The 22,618-nt window shown below is 34.6% G+C and overlaps 1 protein-coding gene across 1 annotated transcript in view; it reads left to right on the top strand.

The window, feature by feature from the left end:
- Positions 1-21,218, top strand: part of COBLL1 (cordon-bleu WH2 repeat protein like 1) — a 186,403-nt gene extending 165,185 nt beyond the window's left edge. The window contains exons 12-14 of the mRNA XM_036743267.1: positions 3,131-4,719; positions 11,053-11,229; positions 19,851-21,218. Coding sequence (XP_036599162.1) covers positions 3,131-4,719; positions 11,053-11,229; positions 19,851-19,937 — 1,853 coding nt within the window. The 3' untranslated portion in view covers positions 19,938-21,218. The remainder of the gene's footprint in view (positions 1-3,130; positions 4,720-11,052; positions 11,230-19,850) is intronic.
- Positions 21,219-22,618: the final 1,400 nt, after the last annotated feature.

Genomic DNA, 22,618 nt, shown 5'->3' with positions numbered 1-22,618 from the left:
TTTCAAATTGCTTTCAATTATGTCTGCATAAATTGAGACATTTTCAAATCCTTTAAAAAAAAACCCCAATACATTACTGTTATCTTTAAACTAGTCAGTTATTCATTCTCTCCTCCCGTCTTCCCCAGCCTCTCCCAGCTGCAACATACACATTCATAATCATTTCATTCTCATCAAATCATTGTTATTTAATCAAACATTCTGCATCTCACTGGCTAGGGCCTAATAGAGGAAGGACTGATTACTTACAAAGTCAGCTTCTCCCTTACTGGTTAGTCATAGAAGACTGTTAAGCTATTAGCTTCTTTTAAATTCATTTGAATTTTATGAAAGTTATGATAAGTCTAATAAAGTCCATGTTTCTTCTAGGTTGCCAGGCTATGGTTAAGACAAAAGAAATCTTTGTCAGACAGTAATTCAAAAATGGTGTTTTGTTGGATTGTTGATGTTAATAATGGAGGTACAGATGTACTCCCAAAGAAATCATGATAAAAAAGTGATGAAATAGATAAATTGGGGATTTATTATTCCTTTAAAAAAAGATTCTTTACCTTGAAAAAGTGTTTACCAATCAAGTTAAAAGTGAGATCTGAATTTTTTAAACGTTGATAAACTTTCTTTCAGAACTCATACAGTTTATCAAGTGGGATATACCTCTATTCTGTATTCTCTAAGCATGACAAACTTAAGAAGCAAGAGGAATTTGTTATTTCTTGAGGGTTTGGTTTATGTTTATTTCATATCTTTTAAAAATATATTTTTATTTTGTTACTTCTCTATAACATGTAAAATTTTTTAACATTCATTTTAAAACATTTTAAGTTCCAAATTCTCTCTCTCCATCATGCCCCAACCTAACCCATTTAGAGGACCAGCAATATGATCTCAATTATGCATGTGAAATCATGCAAACATATTTCCGTATTAGCTGTATTGAAAAAGACAAGAAAAAAAAGTTTAAAAAGTATGCTTCAGTGTGTATTTAGAGTTCATCAGTTCTTTCTCTCGGTAGAACCAGTACCTAATTTTAGGTTGAGTTTGGCAAACTGGTTAGCAGGGGTGGGACCATCAGTGGTGGTACCCCCTCAGCTTGATTCTGTGGAGAACCAGCTGTTAATTTATTTGAATCCCACCACTGCTTATAATATTACTGTTTCAATGTACAGTGTTCTCCTGGTTCTGCTCATTTGGCTCTGCTTCAGTTCGTATAAGTCTTCCCAGGTTTTTCTGAAACCAAACTGCTTTTCATTTCTTATAGCATAATAGTATTCCATCACAATCTTATGCCAGAACTTGTTCAGTCATTCCTCAACTGTTGGGCATCTCATCAGTTTACAATTTTTTACTGTCATAAAAGCTGCTATAAATATTTTTGTATAAATAGATCCTTTTCCCTTTGATCTCTTTGAGATACAGACTTACTAATGATATTATTGAGTCAAATGGCATGCAAAGTTTTATAGCCCTTTGGTTTTAGTTCAAAATTGTTCTCTAGAGTGGTTGGACCAATTCACAATTCCACCAACAGTGCATTAGTCTTCCAGTTTTTCCATGTTTTACCCAGCATTTGTTGTTTTTCATTTCTGTTGTGTTAGCCAATCTGATAAGTGTGAAGTGGTATCTCAGAGTTGTTTTAATTTGCATTTCTCTGTTCGGGGCAGGTAGGTGGCACAGTGGCTAGAGTGCCAGGCCTGGAATTAGAAGTACCTGAGTTCCAATCTGGCCTCAGACACTTAATAGCCATGTGACCCTGGGCAAGTCATTTAACCCTGTTTGCCTCAGTTTCCTCATCTGTAAAAGGAAATGGTAAATCACTGCAGCATTTATACCAAGAAAACCACAACAACAATCATTAGCGATTTAGAACATTTTTCCATGTGACTATTGATAGCTTTGATTTCTTCTTCTGAAAACTGTTTGTTCATATCCTTTGACCATTTTTCAATTTGGGAACCTCTGCTATTTTTATAAATTTGGCTTAGTTTGCTATATATATTTGAGAAATGAGGCCTTTTTCAGAGAAATTTGCAGTAAACTTTTTCCCCCAGTTTCCTGCTTTCCTTCTAATTTTGTTTGCATTTGTTTTGTTTATGCAAAACCTTTTTAATATCATGTAATGAAGATTATCCACTTTACTTCTGAATATCTTGTTTGGTCCTAAATTTTTCCCTTACCCATATTTTTCCATATTCCTTTAATTTACTTATGTTATCACCCTTTAAATCATATATCCATTTTTACTTATGGTATGAGATGTTGGTCTGTGCCTAGTTTCTTCCAAACTACTTTCCAGTTTTCCCAGCTTTTTTTTATGAGTTCTCACCTCAAAAGAACTCACCACAAAAGGTTGTATCTTTAGGTGTATCAAACGGTAGGTTACTGTAGTCATTTACTACTGTGTATTATGCATCTATTCCACTGGTCCACCACTTCTTAGCCAATACCAGATTGTTTTCATGATTACTGTTTTGTAATACAGTTTGAAATCTGATACTGCTAGGCTGCCTACCTTCTCTTTTTTTTCTCATTGATTTCCTTGGTATTCTTGTTCTTTTGTCCTTCCAGATGAATTTTGTTACTATTTTTTTCTAGGTCTATAAAATAATTGTTTAGAAGTTTGATTGGTATGGCACTGAATAAGTAAATTAACTTAGGTAGGATTGTTGTTTTTATTATGTTGATTTGGCCTACCCATGAGCAATTAGTATTTTTCCAGTTGTTTAGATCTGTCTTTATTTGTATGAAAAGTGTTTTGTAATTGTGTTTGTATAGTCCCTGGGTTTGTCTCATCTGTTTATCTCATATCTTTCACAGCATTTAACAGTGTTATATTCTTTGTAGGTGACAGTAAATGCCCGTTGATCAAAGAAGGGGGAGTTAAAGTAGCAAAGAACATGTACTGCTTATGCTTTTTTGAAATACTTCTTTCGAAAATGATCCTATGGGATCTTTTTAAAAATTAAATAAATTCTTATTAAATATTAGGTTTTTAAAAATTATATGTAACATAGAAACTGTGGTTATAGATACTAATGTAAGAAAAAATATTAGTCATTTGGGGTAGGAACTTTCTTTTTCTTTATGTATTGAACTATTAGTTACAAATTATTTTCTTTTGTTTTTCTCAAAGATCAAAATGATATGACACTCCTTCCAGTGGACTCGGATGAGAAAGTAAAAAATGGAGTGAGGATGATAGAAATCAGTGTAGCTGATGTTACTGAAAATAACAAGCTTGAAACTGACAGACGATCAGATTCTCAAGCATATAAAAATGACATTGCTGTAGGTAACAAGGAAAATCCTCAATCACTTTTACCAATTCAAGATCAGAAGCTGAATCATTCCAACTTAGAAAAGGTAAAAACTCAGGATGCAGCAATTCAGACAACTCAGTCCCATAACAATTTGGATAGTAATATGTTAAATGAAACAGTTGCTTACCTGGATCATAATTTGTCAAACTTCAGAGGTGATGAAAGCATACAGTTTTCAAATAACAATAAATCATCTCAAAAGTCATCTTTCAAATCACAGAATTCTATAGATCTCTCAAGAGAACTCAAGAACCACAGACCGCTAAATGGGCAAAAAGACATACTCAACCATAAAGATGTAAGTCCTACACATGGCAATGATGATCCATTTGTTCCAGTAGATGGGACTGATAAAACTCTAACTGATTCATGTATAAAGAGTTATCCCCTTTATAAACCTGATTACAAAACCAAACCAAAGCCTTCTAATGAAATTACGAGAGACTACATACCCAAAATTGGAATGACGACTTATAAGATAGTACCTCCCAAGTCCCTGGACACATTGAAGGATTGGGAGTCAGAAACTACACGGTACAATAAAAATGATTTGGGAATACGTACTTCAGAAAATTTCCAGCCACGTGAGCAGCTGAAGGAATCTGCTATCCAAACAGATGATCTTGTTTCTAAAAGTCCAAGCGAGACACAGGCTGACGTGAAATATGAACCCAAATTGGGAATGGAACTTTATACCCGAAATGAAATAAGCATCACTGATGGGGCTATATCTTCTACAAAACCGGCCTCCATAGTAAATAAAGACAATGGCGCAACTCCACTGGTGCTGAATTTAGAACACCTAAATAGTATTATGGAACCAAAAGGAAGATCTAAGGTGATAAGTCCCCAGACAAAACCTAGTTCTTTTTTCCTACAGATGCAAAAAAGGGCCTCAGGTCATTATGTTACATCTGCAGCTGCCAAAAGTGTCAATGCTGCTACAAATTCTGCTCAAAATGAACTGAAGCATAAAGAGATTGAAAGGAAGTTATCATCTCCCCAAGAGGAAATGCTTTCTCCTTTAAATAAGACAACTAACTTCCCTTCTGAATTACCTGACAAACAAACTGATCGTGACCTCAGTCAGAAACACATAGAAATCCCGACTTCTCCTTCCAAACCCCCGAAACCACTGAACCTTCCCTCTGCTCAGCCAGCAGCATTCAGCCTAAAAGCCTTGAGAACTTTTGGTGCTCCACGGCCATACACAACTGCTACTCCTTCTCCTTTTGCACTTGCTGTAGTCAAAAGATCACAGTCTTTCAGTAAAACATATACTGTCCCGAGGCAGTCATCCAGGGAGGATCCGTCTCCTGGACTACCTTCATCAGCCTCCAAAGAGGAGGAGGAAAAAAATAATCCTTTAGATAAGTTACTGGGAGTTCTACAGTCTGACAAGGTAAATATTACTTTACTGTCCTTTTAAAAGTGTGTTTTGGCTTTTAAAGTTTTATTTATGTATTTTGTTTGTAATTTTACAAACATTTATAGTTTACCTCCCACTCTGTGAGAGGCATCGTGTAACAAAGTTAAACAATTACATAAAACTAATAATAGTGACCTCAATTGAAAGTACATGCAACTCTCCACATCTGTAGCACCATCCCAATACACTTCTCTACTTTTTTCAATTAACAAAAATCAATTTTTTTTCTCCTTTCTATTCCCCACCCAATTGGAAGTAAAATAAAAACAAATTTCTTGCAACAAATATATAGTTAAGTATAACAAATTCCCTTAATGTCTGTATGTGCATTTGTATATGTACATTTACATGCATATTTGCATAATATATTCATGTTATCTATACTTGTCTCCTGTACTGTAAATCCATTACTTCTCTGTCAAGGATAGTATATTTTATCATCTTGTAACAAAATTAAACAATTACATAAGACCAATGATAAAGTGACCTCATCTTAAAGTGCGTGCAACAGTCTCCACCTGAGTGTTGCATTCCCTTCCCACACATACATCACACATATACACACACATACACACATACACATACTCCTCTCTTTTTTTTTAGGTAAGAAAAATCTATTTTTTCTTCTTTTTACTCCCTATCCAATTGGAAAGTAAAATAAAGTAAAAGCAAATTCCTTGTAACTGTTATGCATGAACAAAACAATTTTTTCAATGTGCACATACAAATATGCTATGTATATATATATACATACATAGGTAAGTGTACATATATGTGCCTCATTCTGTATCCTTAGTCTGTCAAGAATAGTATGTTTTGTAATCTCATAACAATATTAAATTATTACATAAAACTAATGATAGTGATCTCATCTGAAAGTTCATGCAGCACTCCATCTGTTGCATCCTCTCCCAACTTCTACATTTTTTTAATTAACTGAAATCTATTTCATGAATGTATGTATGTGAGATCTATGTCTTATGTTTATTTATGCATGAGTGTATATGTAGATATGCATATACACACATCATTCTTTACCCTAAATCCATCAATCCATCACCTCTTGGTCGTGGATAGTATTCATCATTAGTATTCTGGAGTAATATATGGTCATTATTTTTTTTTATTGTTCACTATTCAGATCTGTATAAGACATTAACTTAGAATTGACAGATATCATGGAATATATTTTTATGACGTGAGCTAGGCCAAACAATTGACTGAGTTAAAAACAAATAAGTTAGTGATAACAATTATGCACACATGTTTAATGACCACTTCCTCCTTGTAGTTCCAAAATTCTTCTTTACATAAGTGAATAATTAAATGGGCAAAAGATATTTCCATTATCTTGACAGAGACCCCATTATTAGCAAATGCTTTGTATATGACAGTGTCATGTTTTGTTCTGTTGGCAAAAACATATATCAGAAATAAGTTCATAGAAAAAGACGTGAGGAAAAAATGCTATTTGTAATAAAAATATTAACATACCCCCTTCTTCACTTCCTAGGTAGCAGATTTTCTTGTTTGTGTGTTTCCTAATTTAACACATAGTTTCTAGATGTGCCTTGATTAATTTAGAAGGCAGTTTTGGGCAAGTGGCTGCCATGTTCCTCTTTACATTCTTAATTCCTATTTCCTATTTATTGTAACCTTAACATTGGTTATTTATCCACCTACTTACTGTACTAACTGGTAGATTGGTTGAAGGGACCATAACAGTACACAATTTCAGCACACAGGGCACTAATGCTCCACTACATTCATATACTATAGTTTGTTTAGCCGTTCTCCAAACCATTATTACCTTTCTAATAGGATATCCCCTCCCCAACAATAAACCAAGTGAAGGAAATTAAAATACATCTTAGATGTTGTTTAATACCTTCTGAAGCCACTTTTTTTCTAGTTAAGTTTCAGATTCTCACATTTATTTTCATTCTAACAAAAAAAAAGTATCCAGTAAAGCCAGTGTGACATATAGGCAACATCCTATTTCTGAAGCAAAAGGTTATGGGCCTGGGCTTTGGTAAGGAAAAGTGGTATGTTTTGACTTCATGGTATGATAGAGGGGGCAAAATTCATTGCATGGATCACAGTCATTGTAGTGAGATTCACTTTATATACTTCATGGCTTTTTAGTATGCTAACGTAGACTGTATTTTCTTGTTCAGTTTAAAGTTCCAACAGTATTTCAAATTACTTCTCTAAACATCCTGAGTTTGACGTAACACTAAACATGTTGCCAGGTCAAGTTTTAGTCTATACAGAAGGCTTTCCCCCTTCCCATATATTCCATATTTGTGTCCTTTTGTCTCACTGAAGTGTTGTTATAAAGAGTTATTTTTTTTAAACAAGTGTTCTCCTTTATCTTGAGATTCTCAAAATCACATATGCCCCAGAAACAGAGCACATAGCCTTAGATATTGTACTTCTGTTCACAATATAGAATTCTTAGTTTCAAATTTTTTTACTGAATGGGGTTAATTTCATTTCTCTCACAAAATTGTTAAGGACATTTTTTAAACAAGGTTTTATTAATGCCTTTTATATTTGCACAACATCTTTCCCCCTTCAGTCATTGCCCACTAAATTTTTCCTTAAAACAAAGAAAAACAGTTAAGCAGAATTTATTGGCACAAATATTGTGTCTGACAGCATATATCAAGTTCTGTTTTGGAAACAGCCTGCTGGAGATATGTTTTATTATAGGCTCTTCAATACTGAGATTGGTAATTACATTTAATCAGTTTGAATGCTTTTGTTATTATCTAATTTTCATTATTATACTCATATACTTTCTGGTTGTGTATCGTTTCACGTCAAATCATATTTCTTTTAAAGTAACATATCTGTCATTTCCTACCACGCAATAATATTCCATTACATTCATAAGACTAACATTTAAATACTGCTTTCAGGTTTGCAAAGGACAAATATTTTATCTTCACAATAGCCTTGGGAGGTAGGTGCTGTTATTATCCCCATCATATTGATAGGAAGACTGAGGTAGGTTTAAGTGTAGTTTGCCTAGAGTCACACAACTAGGAAGTGTGTGATCTGGTATTTGAACACAGGTCTTCCCAATTGCAGGTTTTGTGCACTCTCCATCAGGCTGTGATTTAGTTTGGGCATTTCCCAGTTGCTAGGTACACACTTTGTTTCAAATTCTTTGCTCCCACACAAAGGGCTACAATGAATATTTTGGTATTTAGCAGGCTTTTCTTTCTGCCTTTGACCTCCTCGAAGTATATGCGCAATGAGAGAGGAAGAATATGAGCAATTAAATGACTTTTTTTCTTCACAATTTCAAATTGTTTTTCAGATTGGTTGTTTAGACCAGAGATGTTAAACTTGGGTGGGGTCGGGGGGGGGGGCAAGATTGGGAAATGTTTAACAGAATAAAAATACAATACAACATAGATAATGTTGATTTGTGATTTTCTAAGTCATTGTGTTACTGCAGGAATCCATTTCTATTTCAGTTTGACTATGTTAGACAAATTCAGAACTCCCCCAGCATTGCACAAGTGAGTGTACCTGTCTTTTAAGCTCTGCTAACATTGACTATATCGACTTTTTTGTCTTTTTTGTTACACTGAGAGAAGTGAGATAAAACTTCAGGGTTGTTTTAAATTGCATTGCTCTTAATATTGGTAATTTGGAGTAATAATATAGTTGTTGACAGTTTCCAAACAGTTGGTCAACATCCTTTGCCCATTTATCTAATAGAACAATTTCTTGTTTTCATTCATACACACACACACACACACACACACACACACACACACACGCTGTGTGTGAATGTTGGACTTTTTTCAGAGATATTTGATGCAAAGATTTCCTCATCCAACAATTTCTCTTATTCTAGCTGCATTGATTTTTTTAATGTAAAAGCATTTTTAATTTTATGTAATAAAATTGTCTATAATTATCTTTCACGATCACCCCTATTCCTAGTTTGGCTAAAGATTCTTCTCCTAGTTATAGTTATAAAAAGCATCTCCTTCTGTTCTCTTTTATAATGTGACCTTTTATGTTTAGTTCGCGTAGCTGTTTGGCACTTACTGTTGATATATGGTATAAATTATTGGTCTAAATCTAATTTCTGTCAAAATAGTTTCCAGTTTTCCCAACAGATCTTATCAAGTAAAGGAGACCTTCCCCTGGTGGTTTATGTTCCTGGGTTTATCTCATACTGGAAAGTTGTATTCTATTGCTTCTGGGACTTGCTTATCAGAGGCAGTTAAGTGGTGCAGTGGATAAAGTGCTGGGCCTGGAGTCAGTCATTTAACCTCTGTTTGCCTTAGTTTCTTCAACTATGAAATGGGGATAATTACAGCATTCACTTTGCAAGATGAAGTGAGGACCAAATGGGATGATATTTGTAAAGCACCTAGGACAGTGGCTCATAATAGAAGCTATACAAATGCTTTTTCCCTTCCTTTTTTTCTGGTCTGTGTCACTGATCTAACTTTTAGTTTTTTAACCAGCCCCCATAGTTTTGATGATTATGTGTTCCAGTACACAAAGAATCTGATCTCAACAGCAATGGGAGTTCCCTACTGGGAGATAGACCTGTGACTTAATAGATAAGTACTACAGAGAGTTGATTGATAATAGACATTAAGTGATTTGCTAAAGGTCACAAAGCTATTAATTGTTAGAGGTGAGATTTATGCTTAGGTTTCATTGTACCACCTTGTCTCCAATTTGGTGATAATTTTATGATACAATGCGATTATATTTGGTGTTAATTTTTATGATATAATGTGAGATCTGGTAACCATCATAGATTTGATCTTATAGAACATCCACTCTTGTCTCCTCATTTCAAAGATGAACAAGCTGAGGTCCAGGGAGGTTGTGACTTGCCCAAGAATACACAGGTATTACATAACAAAATCAGAATTTGAACTTGAGTCTTCTGTCTCCAAACTTAGTTCTTTTTCCATTGTTCACTGCTGCCTCCTTTAATTCTTGCTCCCCCACTCCTGGTATTTCCCTTGAGGTTCTCTTTTGTTCTTTCAGATCAATTCTGTTGTTATTTTTGTCTAGTTATATAAAATATCACACTGGCAGTTTGACATTGCACTAAATCTATAAATTAATTTATATAGTATAATCACTTTTCTCATATTGGTGTATCTTAACCACGAACAATGATGTTTTCTCCAGTTTTTTTAGGTCTTGCTTAATTTCTGTAAAACAGTATTTTATAATTGTATTAACACAAAGATTTAAAAAAAATTCTAAGACTAAAATTGCAAGTACTTCTTTGAGAGGAACCTTTTTAATAGATTATTTTTATATGTTTATCCCTAAGAATTTTCGTTAGTTTTTGTGTCACTGATGCTGATAGTTTTTATTTTTCTTTTTAGCTTAATCTTCATTGCACAGAACAGAAAATATGTTGAATTCGTAGAGTTCATTCAAACTTGGGTTTAGTAAAACAGTCATTAATCATGTATCAGGCACTGTAGGAAGCAGTGGTTTCAGGAACACAACAACAACAAAAAATTGTGTGTAGTGATCTAGAATGTCACATGATCCTTAAATTAGCTAATATATTGTATGAGGTGTCCATTTTTAGAAATGGCATTTTATTTGGATTGTAGGACTGTTTTCTAAGTTGGTTGCTAATAAAAGGTTAGAGAAAAAAGTGTATTGTTATTATTTTATTAATATATTGTTTAATACTAGCATTATAATCTTACACTTATACCATAAAATGAACAAAATTTCTCTTCTGTGATAGCCCAAACTTAAGGGAAGAAAGATTTCTTTCTTTTTTATTGCTTTCTACTTTCTATTGCTGGTAGCTAGGTGGCACAATGAATAGAACACTGGGCCTAGAATCAGAAAGACTCATCTTCTTGAGTTCAAATCCAGCCTCAGACACTTATTAGCTCTGTGGGCAAGGCGCTTAACCTTGTTTACCTAAGATCCCCATCTGTAAAATGAGCTGAAGAAGGAAATAGCAAACCACTCCAGTATCTTTACTAAGAAAACCCCAAATGGGGTCAGGAAGAGTCAGACGTGACTGAAAAATGACACAACAAAAACAAGAACAGCAACAACTTTCTATTGCTCCTCACACTTAAAATCCTAGAAGCTATTAATGGAGGATGATTATGGATTAGAAGTTCTTCTAAGAATAATAGAACTGGAATGTGTCCCTGTTCCCAAGCATACCATCTCTTTCCAGTGATCTCCCATCATTTCTTCGCATCTACTTCTTTCTCCTTCCTCCTCAGTTGTGCACATGACGGCCATCTAAACATTTTCTGTTGCCTTGTATAGGAAGCTAGCTGTGCACAGAATGAACAGAAATGCCAGAGACAGTCATCAACTGACCGCCCATCACTCACCCTTAAGAGACAAACTTCTTTAACATTCCAAAGTGCTGACCCAGAACAGATTCGACAAAGTTTGCTGACCGCAATTCGCTCTGGAGAGGCTGCTGCCAAATTGAAAAGGGTAAGCTTACTTTCATCAGATGGATAACAGTGGACTTATTTTCAACATTGTCAATTTAGAGGAAATTGTTTCTGACATTTAAACCTAAAAAAGGACACTGAAAATGACTGCTTTCCATAAGCTTTTTTTAAAGTTCAAAATGTATATTCTTAATTAGCAAGAATTCAAGTTTGCTACCCCTCCCTACCAGTTTTTTTAAAATTATAATTTTCTTCTCACTGCCTCCCCCCAAAAAAGTTGGGTTTTTTTAACCCTCGTAATAAATACACATAGTCCAGCAAACCAAATTCCCACATTGACCACATCCAAATACACATGTCTCATTCCGGAATTTAAGTACATTGCCTCTCTGATAGATTGTGCAATTCATTGTCATTCCTCTTGGCTTGTGGTTTATCACTACATTAATCACAGCTCTAGAGTCTCTAATAGCTGTTTTTCCTCTATGATGTCATTATTTAAATTGTTCTCCTAGTTCTGCTCATTTCACGTTGCATCGGAAACTTCACAGTTTACTCTCAACCTTCCTGTTTGATCATTTCTTGTGGCACAAGGATATTCAATTATATTCACACCACCTTACCTGTTTAACCATTCCCTAGGAGGTGCTTATCTTCCAGTTTAGTGCTATGCTGAAAAGAGCTGCTTTAAGTATTATTGTTCATATGGATAAGTTTTCCTCTTTGATATCTTTGGATTGTAATCGTAGTATACAGTTTTGTAATTATTTTTGGCATAGTACCTAATTGCTTTCAAGAAGTACCTAATTGCTAGACCAATTCATAGCCCCACCAACAATGCATACATAAGGGTGCCTATTTTCTCGAAATCTCTCCAACATATGTCAGTTTCCTCATTTGTCATCTTTGCCAATCTTATAAGATGGAACCTCAGTGTTGTTCTAATTTGTATTTCTTTAGTTATTAGTGATTCAGATCATTTTTTCATTTGGCCCTTGATAGCCTGGTTTTCTTACTTTGAAAATATTCTATTCATATCCTTTGGCCTTTTATCAGTGGAAGGATGACCCTTAGTTTTACAGTCAGCTGCATACACATCTTGGCTATGAGCCCTTTAACAGAAAAACTTATTGTAAAGGTTTTTTCCCCCATTTACCTGTTTACATTCTAGTTTTAACTGCATTAGATTTGTTTATGAAAAAACTTAAATTTTATGTGATCAGAATTGTCCATTCTATCTTCTGCAATCTCCATTTCTTATTTAGTCATGAACCCTTCCCCTATCCATAGAGCCAAAAGGTTATTTCTTCCTTGTTCTTCTAAATTTATGTTGCCTCTTATGTCTAAATCTTGTATTCATTTGCAGTTTATCTTGGGACAGTGTGTGAGATGTTAGTCTACGCCCAGTTTCTGCCAGACTGCTTTCCAGTTTCCCAAGCAATTTTTTGCAAAATAATGAATCCTTACCCAGCTAAAATTGGAGTCTTTTGGTTTAGCAAGCCCCACACTCATGGTTTGCTTATTGCTTTAATCTCTTCAGCTGAACAACTTCTCTATTTTTTAATCAGTATCAAATTGTTTTTATAATTGCTGTTTTGTAGTACACTTTAGGCTTATTTTCAAAAATGAATTGTAATGTGGTCCAGGTGCAAAATGAATTACTCTATGTTAGGTCTGGTAGGACTGATGTGGACTTAGTTAATTCTCTTCCCTTCTCTGGGCTTCACTGTCCTCACCTGTTAAATGAGGGGATTAAACTAAGTACTCTTGTTATCTTCCAATTTTAAGTCTTTGATCTTATTTGAACAACAACAAAAAATCCCTCCTCTTTATTTTGACCAAATATTTCAGAGAAGTAGAACCCTAACTTTAAAAAGAAAACTTCAGAGAGGGAGTGTGGTTTAGTATTTAGAGGGTTGGCCATCAAGTTAGGAAGACTTAGGTTGAAACCATGGCACTAATCAATATCTGTTGCATGATAGGCAAGTCACTTAACCTCTCGGTGAACCAAGAATCTCTGACTAGATGATGTAGTACTCTAAATGCACGTGCTAGCTATTTCCTAAACCTGATATTTCTTCTGTTTCCTTTGTGCCCTTGCATAAGCTGTCCTCCATGTCTGAAATGCATTTCCTTTGCACCTCTACCTCCTAAAAGTCCCTAACTTCCTCAAGGCTCAGCATCTAAGCTAAGCTTTTCCCAAATCACCCCTTCCCCTCTGTCCCCAGTTATCAGTTTTCATTTGCTCCCCAAATTTTCTTGTTTATTTTTCTGTGTGCATTATATCCTACCCCTATAATGTAAGTTCTTTGAGAGCTGTTCATTTTTTCTTTGTAATTCCCAGCACCTAGCACAGTGCCTGAAACATAGTAAATATTTAATATGTGCTTGATGAATTGAATTGAATTGAACAGAACAGTTGGTTCAACATAAGGAGCAAAGGCACTATGCAGAGAGAGGACAAGACAGGTGCAAGCAATTCTGGGTAAAGTATGCCAGACATTCTCAGTTCAATCAGTTTCTTCTCATGGGGCAGGAGGTTGGTGACTTTGGAGGTCACTGCAGAAGCATCTCAGGTTCACAGCTAAGCAAGTATGGAAATTATTCCAGGTGATTCTTTTGGATCCTGGGAAGAAAACATGAAGGAGAATTTCAGGAGCTTAGGTTTTATTTTTAGAAGAGACATAAAGTATTTGATTTTGAATTATTTTATGTTTTTATTTGTAGGAGTTAAGTTTTTGTTTGCCTTGGTAGCATACATTCTAATTATTAACTCAGAAGGCAATTAAAATAGAAAATTTGTTGTATAATGACACATTCAAAAGATGTAGAAGGGGGAAAAGTATGTTTCTAAAGTTAACAAAATTAGATATCATTATTTGGGAAAAGTCTTTGCTATTTCTGACCCCTGTCCCTAAGAAATAATTTAGAAGTGATCACTGGTTTTAGTGCGCCTAGGACTGCTCTAAATTTCTCTTACAGGGTAGTCTCTTAATGTGAAGTCAATGGAAATATTAATCATCTTCCATGAATTAATTAGGAAAACTCACAAATTAAGTTGGAACTTCTTTTACAGCCTGCAAAGTTAAACTAAGAGGCCACTGTACACTAAGTATGTTAAAGGGCCTGACTTGGCAGAGTCCTTTCACATTCAAAACTTTTACTGATTCAAGGATAGGCTAGATGAGAAACAGATTTTAGTGAGTTAGGTCTTAAATGTCTAAATCTTCTTATCACATCATGCATAATAGTTCACACTTAAATGCCACTTTACAATTTACAGTTATCTTCCTCCCCACATCCTTGTGAGGCAGGAAGTAAAAGTATTATTCCCAGATGAGGATATTGAACCTCAAAAGGTCAAATAACTTGTCTGGGGTCACATAACTGATAAGTGGCAGAAGAGGGTAGGACTCCCAACTACAAATTTAGTGTTCTTTTCTTTGTATCCATTTGCTAAGGTTTATATTGTCTAGGAAATATCCATTACTTCTAATGGAAAACCAAAGTTATAAAGAGTTAGCAGGAGGGAGAGCAAACCCTTGAATTTAGACATGGGGAAACTGAGGTCCATAGGTATGAAGCAATGGGTCCAGAGTCACAATGAGTTTAATGAAAGAATTGGGATAAAAAGCTAATACTCTTGACTCCTATTCTGGCGCTCTCCCTATGCAACTTCACCAGTTGTTCTCAAACTTTTTGGCCTCAGGACCCTTTTGTACTCCTAAAAATTATTGAAAATGTTCCCTCTAAGAACTTTGGTCAGTGCACCACTTGTGTCTCTTGCCAAGCACTCCTGTAAAAGACCTTCTTTGATGATTAGTTGGTGCTAATACTGGATGAACACAAGCAAAAAAGCAAAGCCAGCACATCTATAGTCATTCGTTTGTAAGACAAAAGTACAATTCTGCCGATGAGAGAGTAACTCTTTCTTCATGTTTGCAGCTAAATCTTTAATTCACAGGTCATGTAGCCTCTGGAAACCTCTACTGTTTGCTTGTGAGCAAATGAAAATGAAAAAAAGCAAATAAGATCTTAGAATTCTGAAAATAGTTTTGACTTTGAGGACCCCCTGAAAGGATCTTGGGGACTTCCAGGAATCTGCAGACCACACTTGAGAGCTGTTACATTGCACTCTGCTACTGGTTCTGTAGTGCCAGTGCCCATTCCTTCGAGAAACACCTTAGGTCATAATCTATTGTTAGGTTTTCAGTAAGAAAAACAAAATCACTTAATAACCCATATGTATCATTAAAAATGGGCAGGCACCCACAGGTCTAATTCTTCATTCTAGTTTGTGCTTACATACCATATTTCTTACACCAGTACACTGAAAATTTTTCCTAGTTTGTTTCAAATGATGACATTTCTTTTATAGAACAACAATTATGTTGCCAAATAAAATCTCTAGTGATTTTGACAGTGAGTTTAGATGTTCAGCAGAAAGTTGGCTCTGTGTTTGCCTATGACTTGGCTCCCAGAATGTTCAATTTAACTTCAGGTACCAACCTGCCTTATGGCTGATGTTCACACCACAGCAATTAACCTTAATTATAATGGTTAGATTCACATTAGAACAATTATCTGGTTGATTGCTCTAGAGAGGATATAGTCATAACTGACATAGCATGGGCATGTCATGGATTTCATACTCTAACCTTTTAAAATTCATCCCCTACCCTGCCCCTGTGTTCACCACATTCATAGAGGTCATTCCCCCTCCCCCTTCTCCTTACTGTACAAAGAAGGGCTGATGAACCAAGGTGGGTGATTTATAAGCTGCTTTTGATGTTAGGACTAATATATGATCAGCATATCCTTTTATATTCAGTTGATCCCAGCTGAACTAATTTTTAAACATAAGGTTCTTTGAATTATATTGTTTATAAGACACCTGGTGGCAGAGTATTAGGTTTTTTTCTTCTAATTATGCACATGTCTTTTAACATATCATTTTGAATTAAAATACAATTTTTAGGAACATATCAAACTAAGGAATGATTTTTATTTTATCTGAAAAGTACTGTTCAGTCTTTGGAAGCATTCCAAAAATAGACCAAAGACTAGAGGTGGGGGGCTTTGGGGCAGACTTGTCAAGGAGCTTAGTCTCCTGCTGGTATCTCTCATTTTTCCTTGGACTGTTTTTTAGCTATCAAAAGCATTTCTAATAGCAGTCCTTTAAAAAAAATTACAAGTTTAAAGGAATTTTTCATAGTTTCACTGTAGAAAAATAGAAATCTTTTAATTTTCATAATAATTCATCTTAAGAAGTTAGCTGTGAATTATATTTAGTCTTCCGTAATTTTACTGACAAAACCTGTTGACTCCTTATTTTACTCAAAGAAATAACTGAGGATTTAAGTTTTGGCCAAAACTGACTTGTCGAATCCACTCTTTGCAAATTAGATGAATCAACATTGAGGAAGTTTGGAATGTTATTGATGAAAAGAACCTAGTGTTGGCGAATGTTCATTTCAATATGGCCCATCTTAAAACCCAAATTTATTATAAACAGTGAATAAATTATTCTTTCCCCTCTCTAGACACTTTTTAAAGCTATTTTAGCTATTTGATTTCAGCTAATAGTTTTTTTTTCCCCTGGCCCCAAAATAAATAAGCTGTAGAAATATCAGTCAACAACATCACATGGGAGAATTTCCTGAGAATAAAAATATACATGAAAAGGCAAATTTGATCATAATTTCGAGAGATCAGGAGCTCTTAACCAGGGGTTTATGGATTTTTAAAATATATTTTTTGTATATGTATTATGATGTATTTGGATTTCTTTGTAACCATATGAATTTTATTTTATACATTTGAAAACATTATTCTGAGAAGGGTTCCATCAACTTCACCAGATTGCCAAAGGGAGCCATGACACAAAACTGTGCTATAGATGAATGAATCATTTTTATATCAAGGAAAGAAACAAAACAATAGGAAACAAAATCTAAGGTGAAAATTTACTCTTGGCTTCTCCCCCTAAGTGAGGAAACTGTCTCCTCCTCTATTGTGCCTTATCAGTTTGATGTTTTTGCTCCAGAGCTCCTGTTTCAGAAGTTATTAAAGCCACAAAAAGGGGTTTTCCTATGGAACACTTAAGAGAAAACCTGATGATTAAACATGATTTACTGGTACTGAAATAGAATAATTAACTGCATTTGCTCCCATAATCGCGGTCGTACGTGTGCATGCGTGCGTGCACATCCACATACACATACACACACACACACACGTGTGCACTCGCGTACACAAGCACACACACACATGCACCCATGTGTGCTCGCACCCCTCTCATGCTTTCACTACTAGATATCAGTGACATTTGACCAATCTTCTACTGTCTGAAAAGCCTCTCCTTCCCCAATATTTTCAAAAGCTCATTTTTACCCATGAAAATGTCAACTACAGTGTAATTATCCCTGGGACAGAAACACACTGTTACTAAGGCTTGTGAACAAGAGATATTTCAGCTGGTTTAGTTCTGGCTTCCTTGAACTTGGCATGTATGAAATCCAGAAACCTGATTTCTAATCTAGTGGAATCCTGTAGATGCTCTATGGGATGTTCTTACTTTCCAAGTTCCTCTCTAAAGGAAGCAGGAGAAAAATTGAGCCACAGTGGCTCAATGCAGCCAATTTTCTTTTTTTTTTCCTCAGTATCTTGCCAAAATACTTGCCTAGGGTAGATAAATGGCCTTTTGTACAACAGATCTTTTTCTAACAGGGGGAGAAAACACCAATTGTCTTTGTCGTTAGCCAGTAATCTAAATGGAGAAAAATCTTCATTTTGTTCTTTCTTTTGAAGTACTTCATGTTTCATGTTTATTTTTAAAATTTATCTTTGTTTGCTAATCTTATAAATTAATAATAGTTTATATATAAAACACTTTAAAGATTGGCAAAACACTTTATAGAAGTTATTTCATTTAAACCTCACAACAATCCTGTGAAGTAGGTGCTATTAATTATCCCTATTTTATAGATGAGGACAGGTTAAATGACTTTCCAAGAGTCACATAGCTATTAAACTTCTGAGGAAGGATTGGAACCCAAGTGTTCCTGACTCCGGGTCCAATGTTCTATCCATCATGCCACCTAGCTAGGTGCCTTTCTTCTAATAAGGTTCCAGAATACCTAAATGTATCATCATCTAGGTGAATCTAAATAAATTTCACTGGATCCTTTTAAATGATGAGGATAATTAGGAAATTCAGGTTTCATTATATTTGATTTTCAGGTTCATTCATAATGAATCCAGTTGTTAAAATGATAAATCTTGAGTATCTTACCTTTTAGGAACTTATTAAACTTTGGTTAATTATCACTATCCAAATTATTTTGATGTCACAATTTTAATGGTATGACAAACATAAAAATAGCTGTTTGTTTTTTCTGCCATTCAAATATGCATTCTTTTTTCCCCAAAATTTTTTAACATTTTTATTTAAAGTTTTGAGTTCCAAATTTTATCCTTCCCTCCGCTCCCCCTTCCCTGAGACAATAAGCAATCAGATATAGGTTATGCATCTGCAATTATGTAAAACATTTCCATATTAGTCATTTTATACTCAAAGAAAAGAAAGTGAAAAATAGCATGCTTCAGTCTATATTTGATCTAAATCAGTTCTTTCTCTGGAGGCTGATTGTCTGCTTCATCATCAGTCCTTTGGAATTGTCTTGGATCATTGTACTTCTGAGAATAGCTAAGTCATTCCATGTTGTCCGTCGAACAATATTGCTCCTGTTTCTGTTCATTGCAGTATGCATCAGTTCATGTATGTCTTTCCAGGTTTTTCTGAAATCATCCTGCTTGTCACTTCTTATAGCACAATAATATTCCATTACAATCATATGCCACAGCTTACTTAGCCATTCCCCAATCTATGAGCATCCCTTTGATTTCCAATTCTTAGTCACCACAAAAAGAGCTGCTATAAATATTTTTGTATAAATAGGTCCTTTTCCCTTTTTTTGGATGTCTTTGGGATATCGACCTAGCAGTGGTATTGCTAGAGTTTTGTAGCCCTTTGGGCATAGTTCCAAATTGCTCTCCAGAATTGTTGGGTCAGTTCACAACTCCATCAACAGTGTGTTAGTGTCCCAGTTTTCCCACATCCCCTTCAACATCCAACATTTTCCTTTTATGTCATATTAGCCAAAGTATATGCATTCTTACAATACAAAGATAACCTTTCTCTATGAATAAAGAGTCCATGGGAGGGATTAGTTAGGGTGAGAGAAAGTCAAAGTCCATGTTTTTAAAATGATTTTGGAGAATTCACTCTGTTTTTCTTCATTCTCACTACCAGGTTTTAGAAGCCAGAATTAAGCTCATGAAAAAAGCTCATTAACAGCTTGGATTGCAGTCTGTGTTTGTGCTTCTGTCCTTTGAGTTAGTTTAGTCATTTTATAAAGACTATGATGTGTTAATGGATTATTTAACTTGTTTGTTGTGAAAATAACAAATCTCTCATTTTTAATTTCATGGATGAGTGATTGTTGATTCTTAATGATTTATACTTCATTGAACAATAAAATACTAAATGTGAGTGCTCATAATTAACCAGTAAATAAAATGTTCTAGTGAATGAAAACTTGAAATTAGGCAGCTGTATGCTTCTAAGTGGAAAGATATGATCATGTGTCTCTCTTTTAGGTTACTGTTCCACCCAATACCATATCTGTAAATGGAAGACCAAGACTCAGCTGTCCACTGTCCACAGAAACACAGTCTGACCATTAGAGATGTTACACCAGCTATTTTGCACTTTACCACCACCTCTTACATAGGCCAACATAATACTAATTGAGATTTATTGCAAATGTAAATTCAGGTGTATGTTAATATATATTGTCTATTAAAATGTGTGAATTTTGTGTGATGGCTTTTCATGCCAAGAGAAGAATTATTAGAATATGTAATTTATAGTGATATTTCTGTCTGTATGCCTTAAAAGCTGAATATGCTGCTGTAGGACTTTTAAGACAAGGTGCAGATGAGTTTCAGTTTTTGAAATGAAAAATAATCACATTTTGTTGATTTCATTGAATAATTTGTAGAAATATATTGTACAATGGTGATTTAGACAAAAGGATAACTTTTTAATATCCTTAGGTTTATAATTGTATATGTACCTTAACATAATATATGAGTTAATAAATGTCTGCCATATGCTGCCTTGATGTTACTGTTAAATTAAAAACTTGTAATAAGCATAAATTTCAAACTTGCATTCTGCAGAAAGAACCAACTAAAAATACTAGTGATAACAAATGACTGTCTTCAGTTGAACATTGGTTTTAATTGTTAAATCATTTTGTGCTCAAGATTCTTCCTCTTATATTTTTTTTTCCATGGGAACAATGCAAAATCAGAGACTGTGATGGGATCCTCAGTATTTTAATGTTGTAGTAATTCTCTGCCTTTTCTTTAACCCTTGAAATGCACAAAGAAAATTTAATTATAAATGTATTTCTGTATATAATTCTTATAGTATAAGGGCACAGATGAATCTTAAACACACACATGTTCCTTGTACCAGAGGCCTTAAAATATCCTTTGTCAAAATATTGATTTATAGTAATAATTATTTTATTTTTGAGGTGTAGGGCCAAAAAAAAATGTTAGAATGTGTCCAGATTAAACAATTTAAAATGGGTTTTGAAAATACCAGTTAGCCTATTTTAATTATAGTCATGTGATATAATAGTAAGTCATTATGAAGCTTATTTAAGATTGAGATACTATTATTCTAAATATTAAAAATGAATAAATTAATGTTGGAATACTTAAACAGGTGCCTAATTGGTAGGGGGTGGGGGTACACCTGATTTTAGGCTTACAGTTTGTATGTGATACTTGTTTGTCTACAGAAGGAACTAAATTGTTCACTTATTATCATAGCTTTTGGTCAAGCCAGATAATTGTGAATTCTGGTAGATTTCTACTGCCCCTAGTGAGATGTTTGCCAGTTTTGAAAGTATGTTGATTCTTTTCCAGTTAAATAAAAATTATCTTATTTATTTTTGAGGACTTTTTTCTTTAAAGGGTGGTTTGCAACATACAGATGTACATATGCATGTTGATCTTTCTGCCTTATAGGTTTGCTAGGGTTGGGTATGTTAGTTAAGTCAGATATGGATCCCATCTCTCTTTATAAGGCATAAAACATGCAGACAACTGAATACTATGTGTTTAATCTCCCTAAGCTTGATTTTCCTGGTCTATAAAATGGTTTGGGGAGAGGCTTGGACTAGATTGCCCCGAGATCATTTTCTAGCCCTTTATCTGTGACCTGTAATAAACAAGTACTGAAATAAAGTGTATCTACAAAAAAAAAAAAACTGCCATGAATATTGTGGAGATGATAAGTAAAGGTAAAGTAAAATTTGGGAAAAAAAATAGAAACCAAAACATTTAAGTAAAACAATGTAAGATATTATAGTTGTGTTGCTGTTATGGAAGAGCTCCTTAGGCACAGATTTATTTGACATATAATTCTAATAAAGTTGGTTAACCTTGTTTCCCAGGGCAGAACAACTTGAATCAGACTTAACACAATTAGTTGGTGGGAGGGACTGTTAGAGAAAGGCATGCTTACAACTTCAAGAAAATAATGAGACTTCTTCCGCCTTTGCAGAGGTGAGGTCCTATGGCTGTGTCACAAATTATACTATCAGGCTTGGTTGATATGTTGTATTTTTGCTGAACTATACTTTTTCTCTTTATTATCTGTTACAGGAGATGATTCTCTGGGGAAAGAGAAGGAAATATTTGGAGATAAAGATGGTGAAAAAACAGTTAACATGATAATTTGAAAACCTAAAGAACCAGGGAGGAGACAGAGGCCAAATTTGAACTCTGGTCTTCCTGATTCTAGGCCTAGCACTCAATTCACGAGCCACCTAGCTGCCTCCAATTAAAAACTACTAAAACACTCACAAAAATAGCCATCTGGTGCAAGTTAGTGTAGGACCAAGCATATCTTAGCAATGTATTGCTACACAGTAGCTCACGGTTTTTCAGAATAATGATTGAATCACCAAGAAAAGTATAAAAATCACATTCATTACACTCTAATAACATAGTAGATTTCCATCAAAGACATTTAACATTTTTTAAAGCACACAAAGGAATAATAAGCTTCAATAATTTAGAAAATTCTCATAGACAGAATACTTCATTTCCCAGCAATTCCAGGTAAATGAACCTGTTATGTAAATTGTTTAAGGGATAGCCATTATGTACTGCATCTGCAGTTGTTGAAGTTATTTCTGACAAATTATAAGGGAGAATAGCTTAGGTAGGAAAAGCAAAACATTCAGGTACAAGTTGTTCATTGTGCTAAGAGGAAAGGATAACCAGAATGTGTGGTAAAAACAGAAGGAATTTGAAGAGAGTAAGTGGATGTGAGAGGAGAAACT

The sequence above is a fragment of the Trichosurus vulpecula genome, chromosome 2, assembly GCF_011100635.1.
Source record: "Trichosurus vulpecula isolate mTriVul1 chromosome 2, mTriVul1.pri, whole genome shotgun sequence".
Taxonomy (NCBI): Eukaryota; Metazoa; Chordata; class Mammalia; order Diprotodontia; family Phalangeridae; genus Trichosurus; species Trichosurus vulpecula.
The sequence above is the reverse complement of the archived record's forward strand: the minus strand, read 5'-3'. Positions and strand labels throughout refer to the sequence as shown.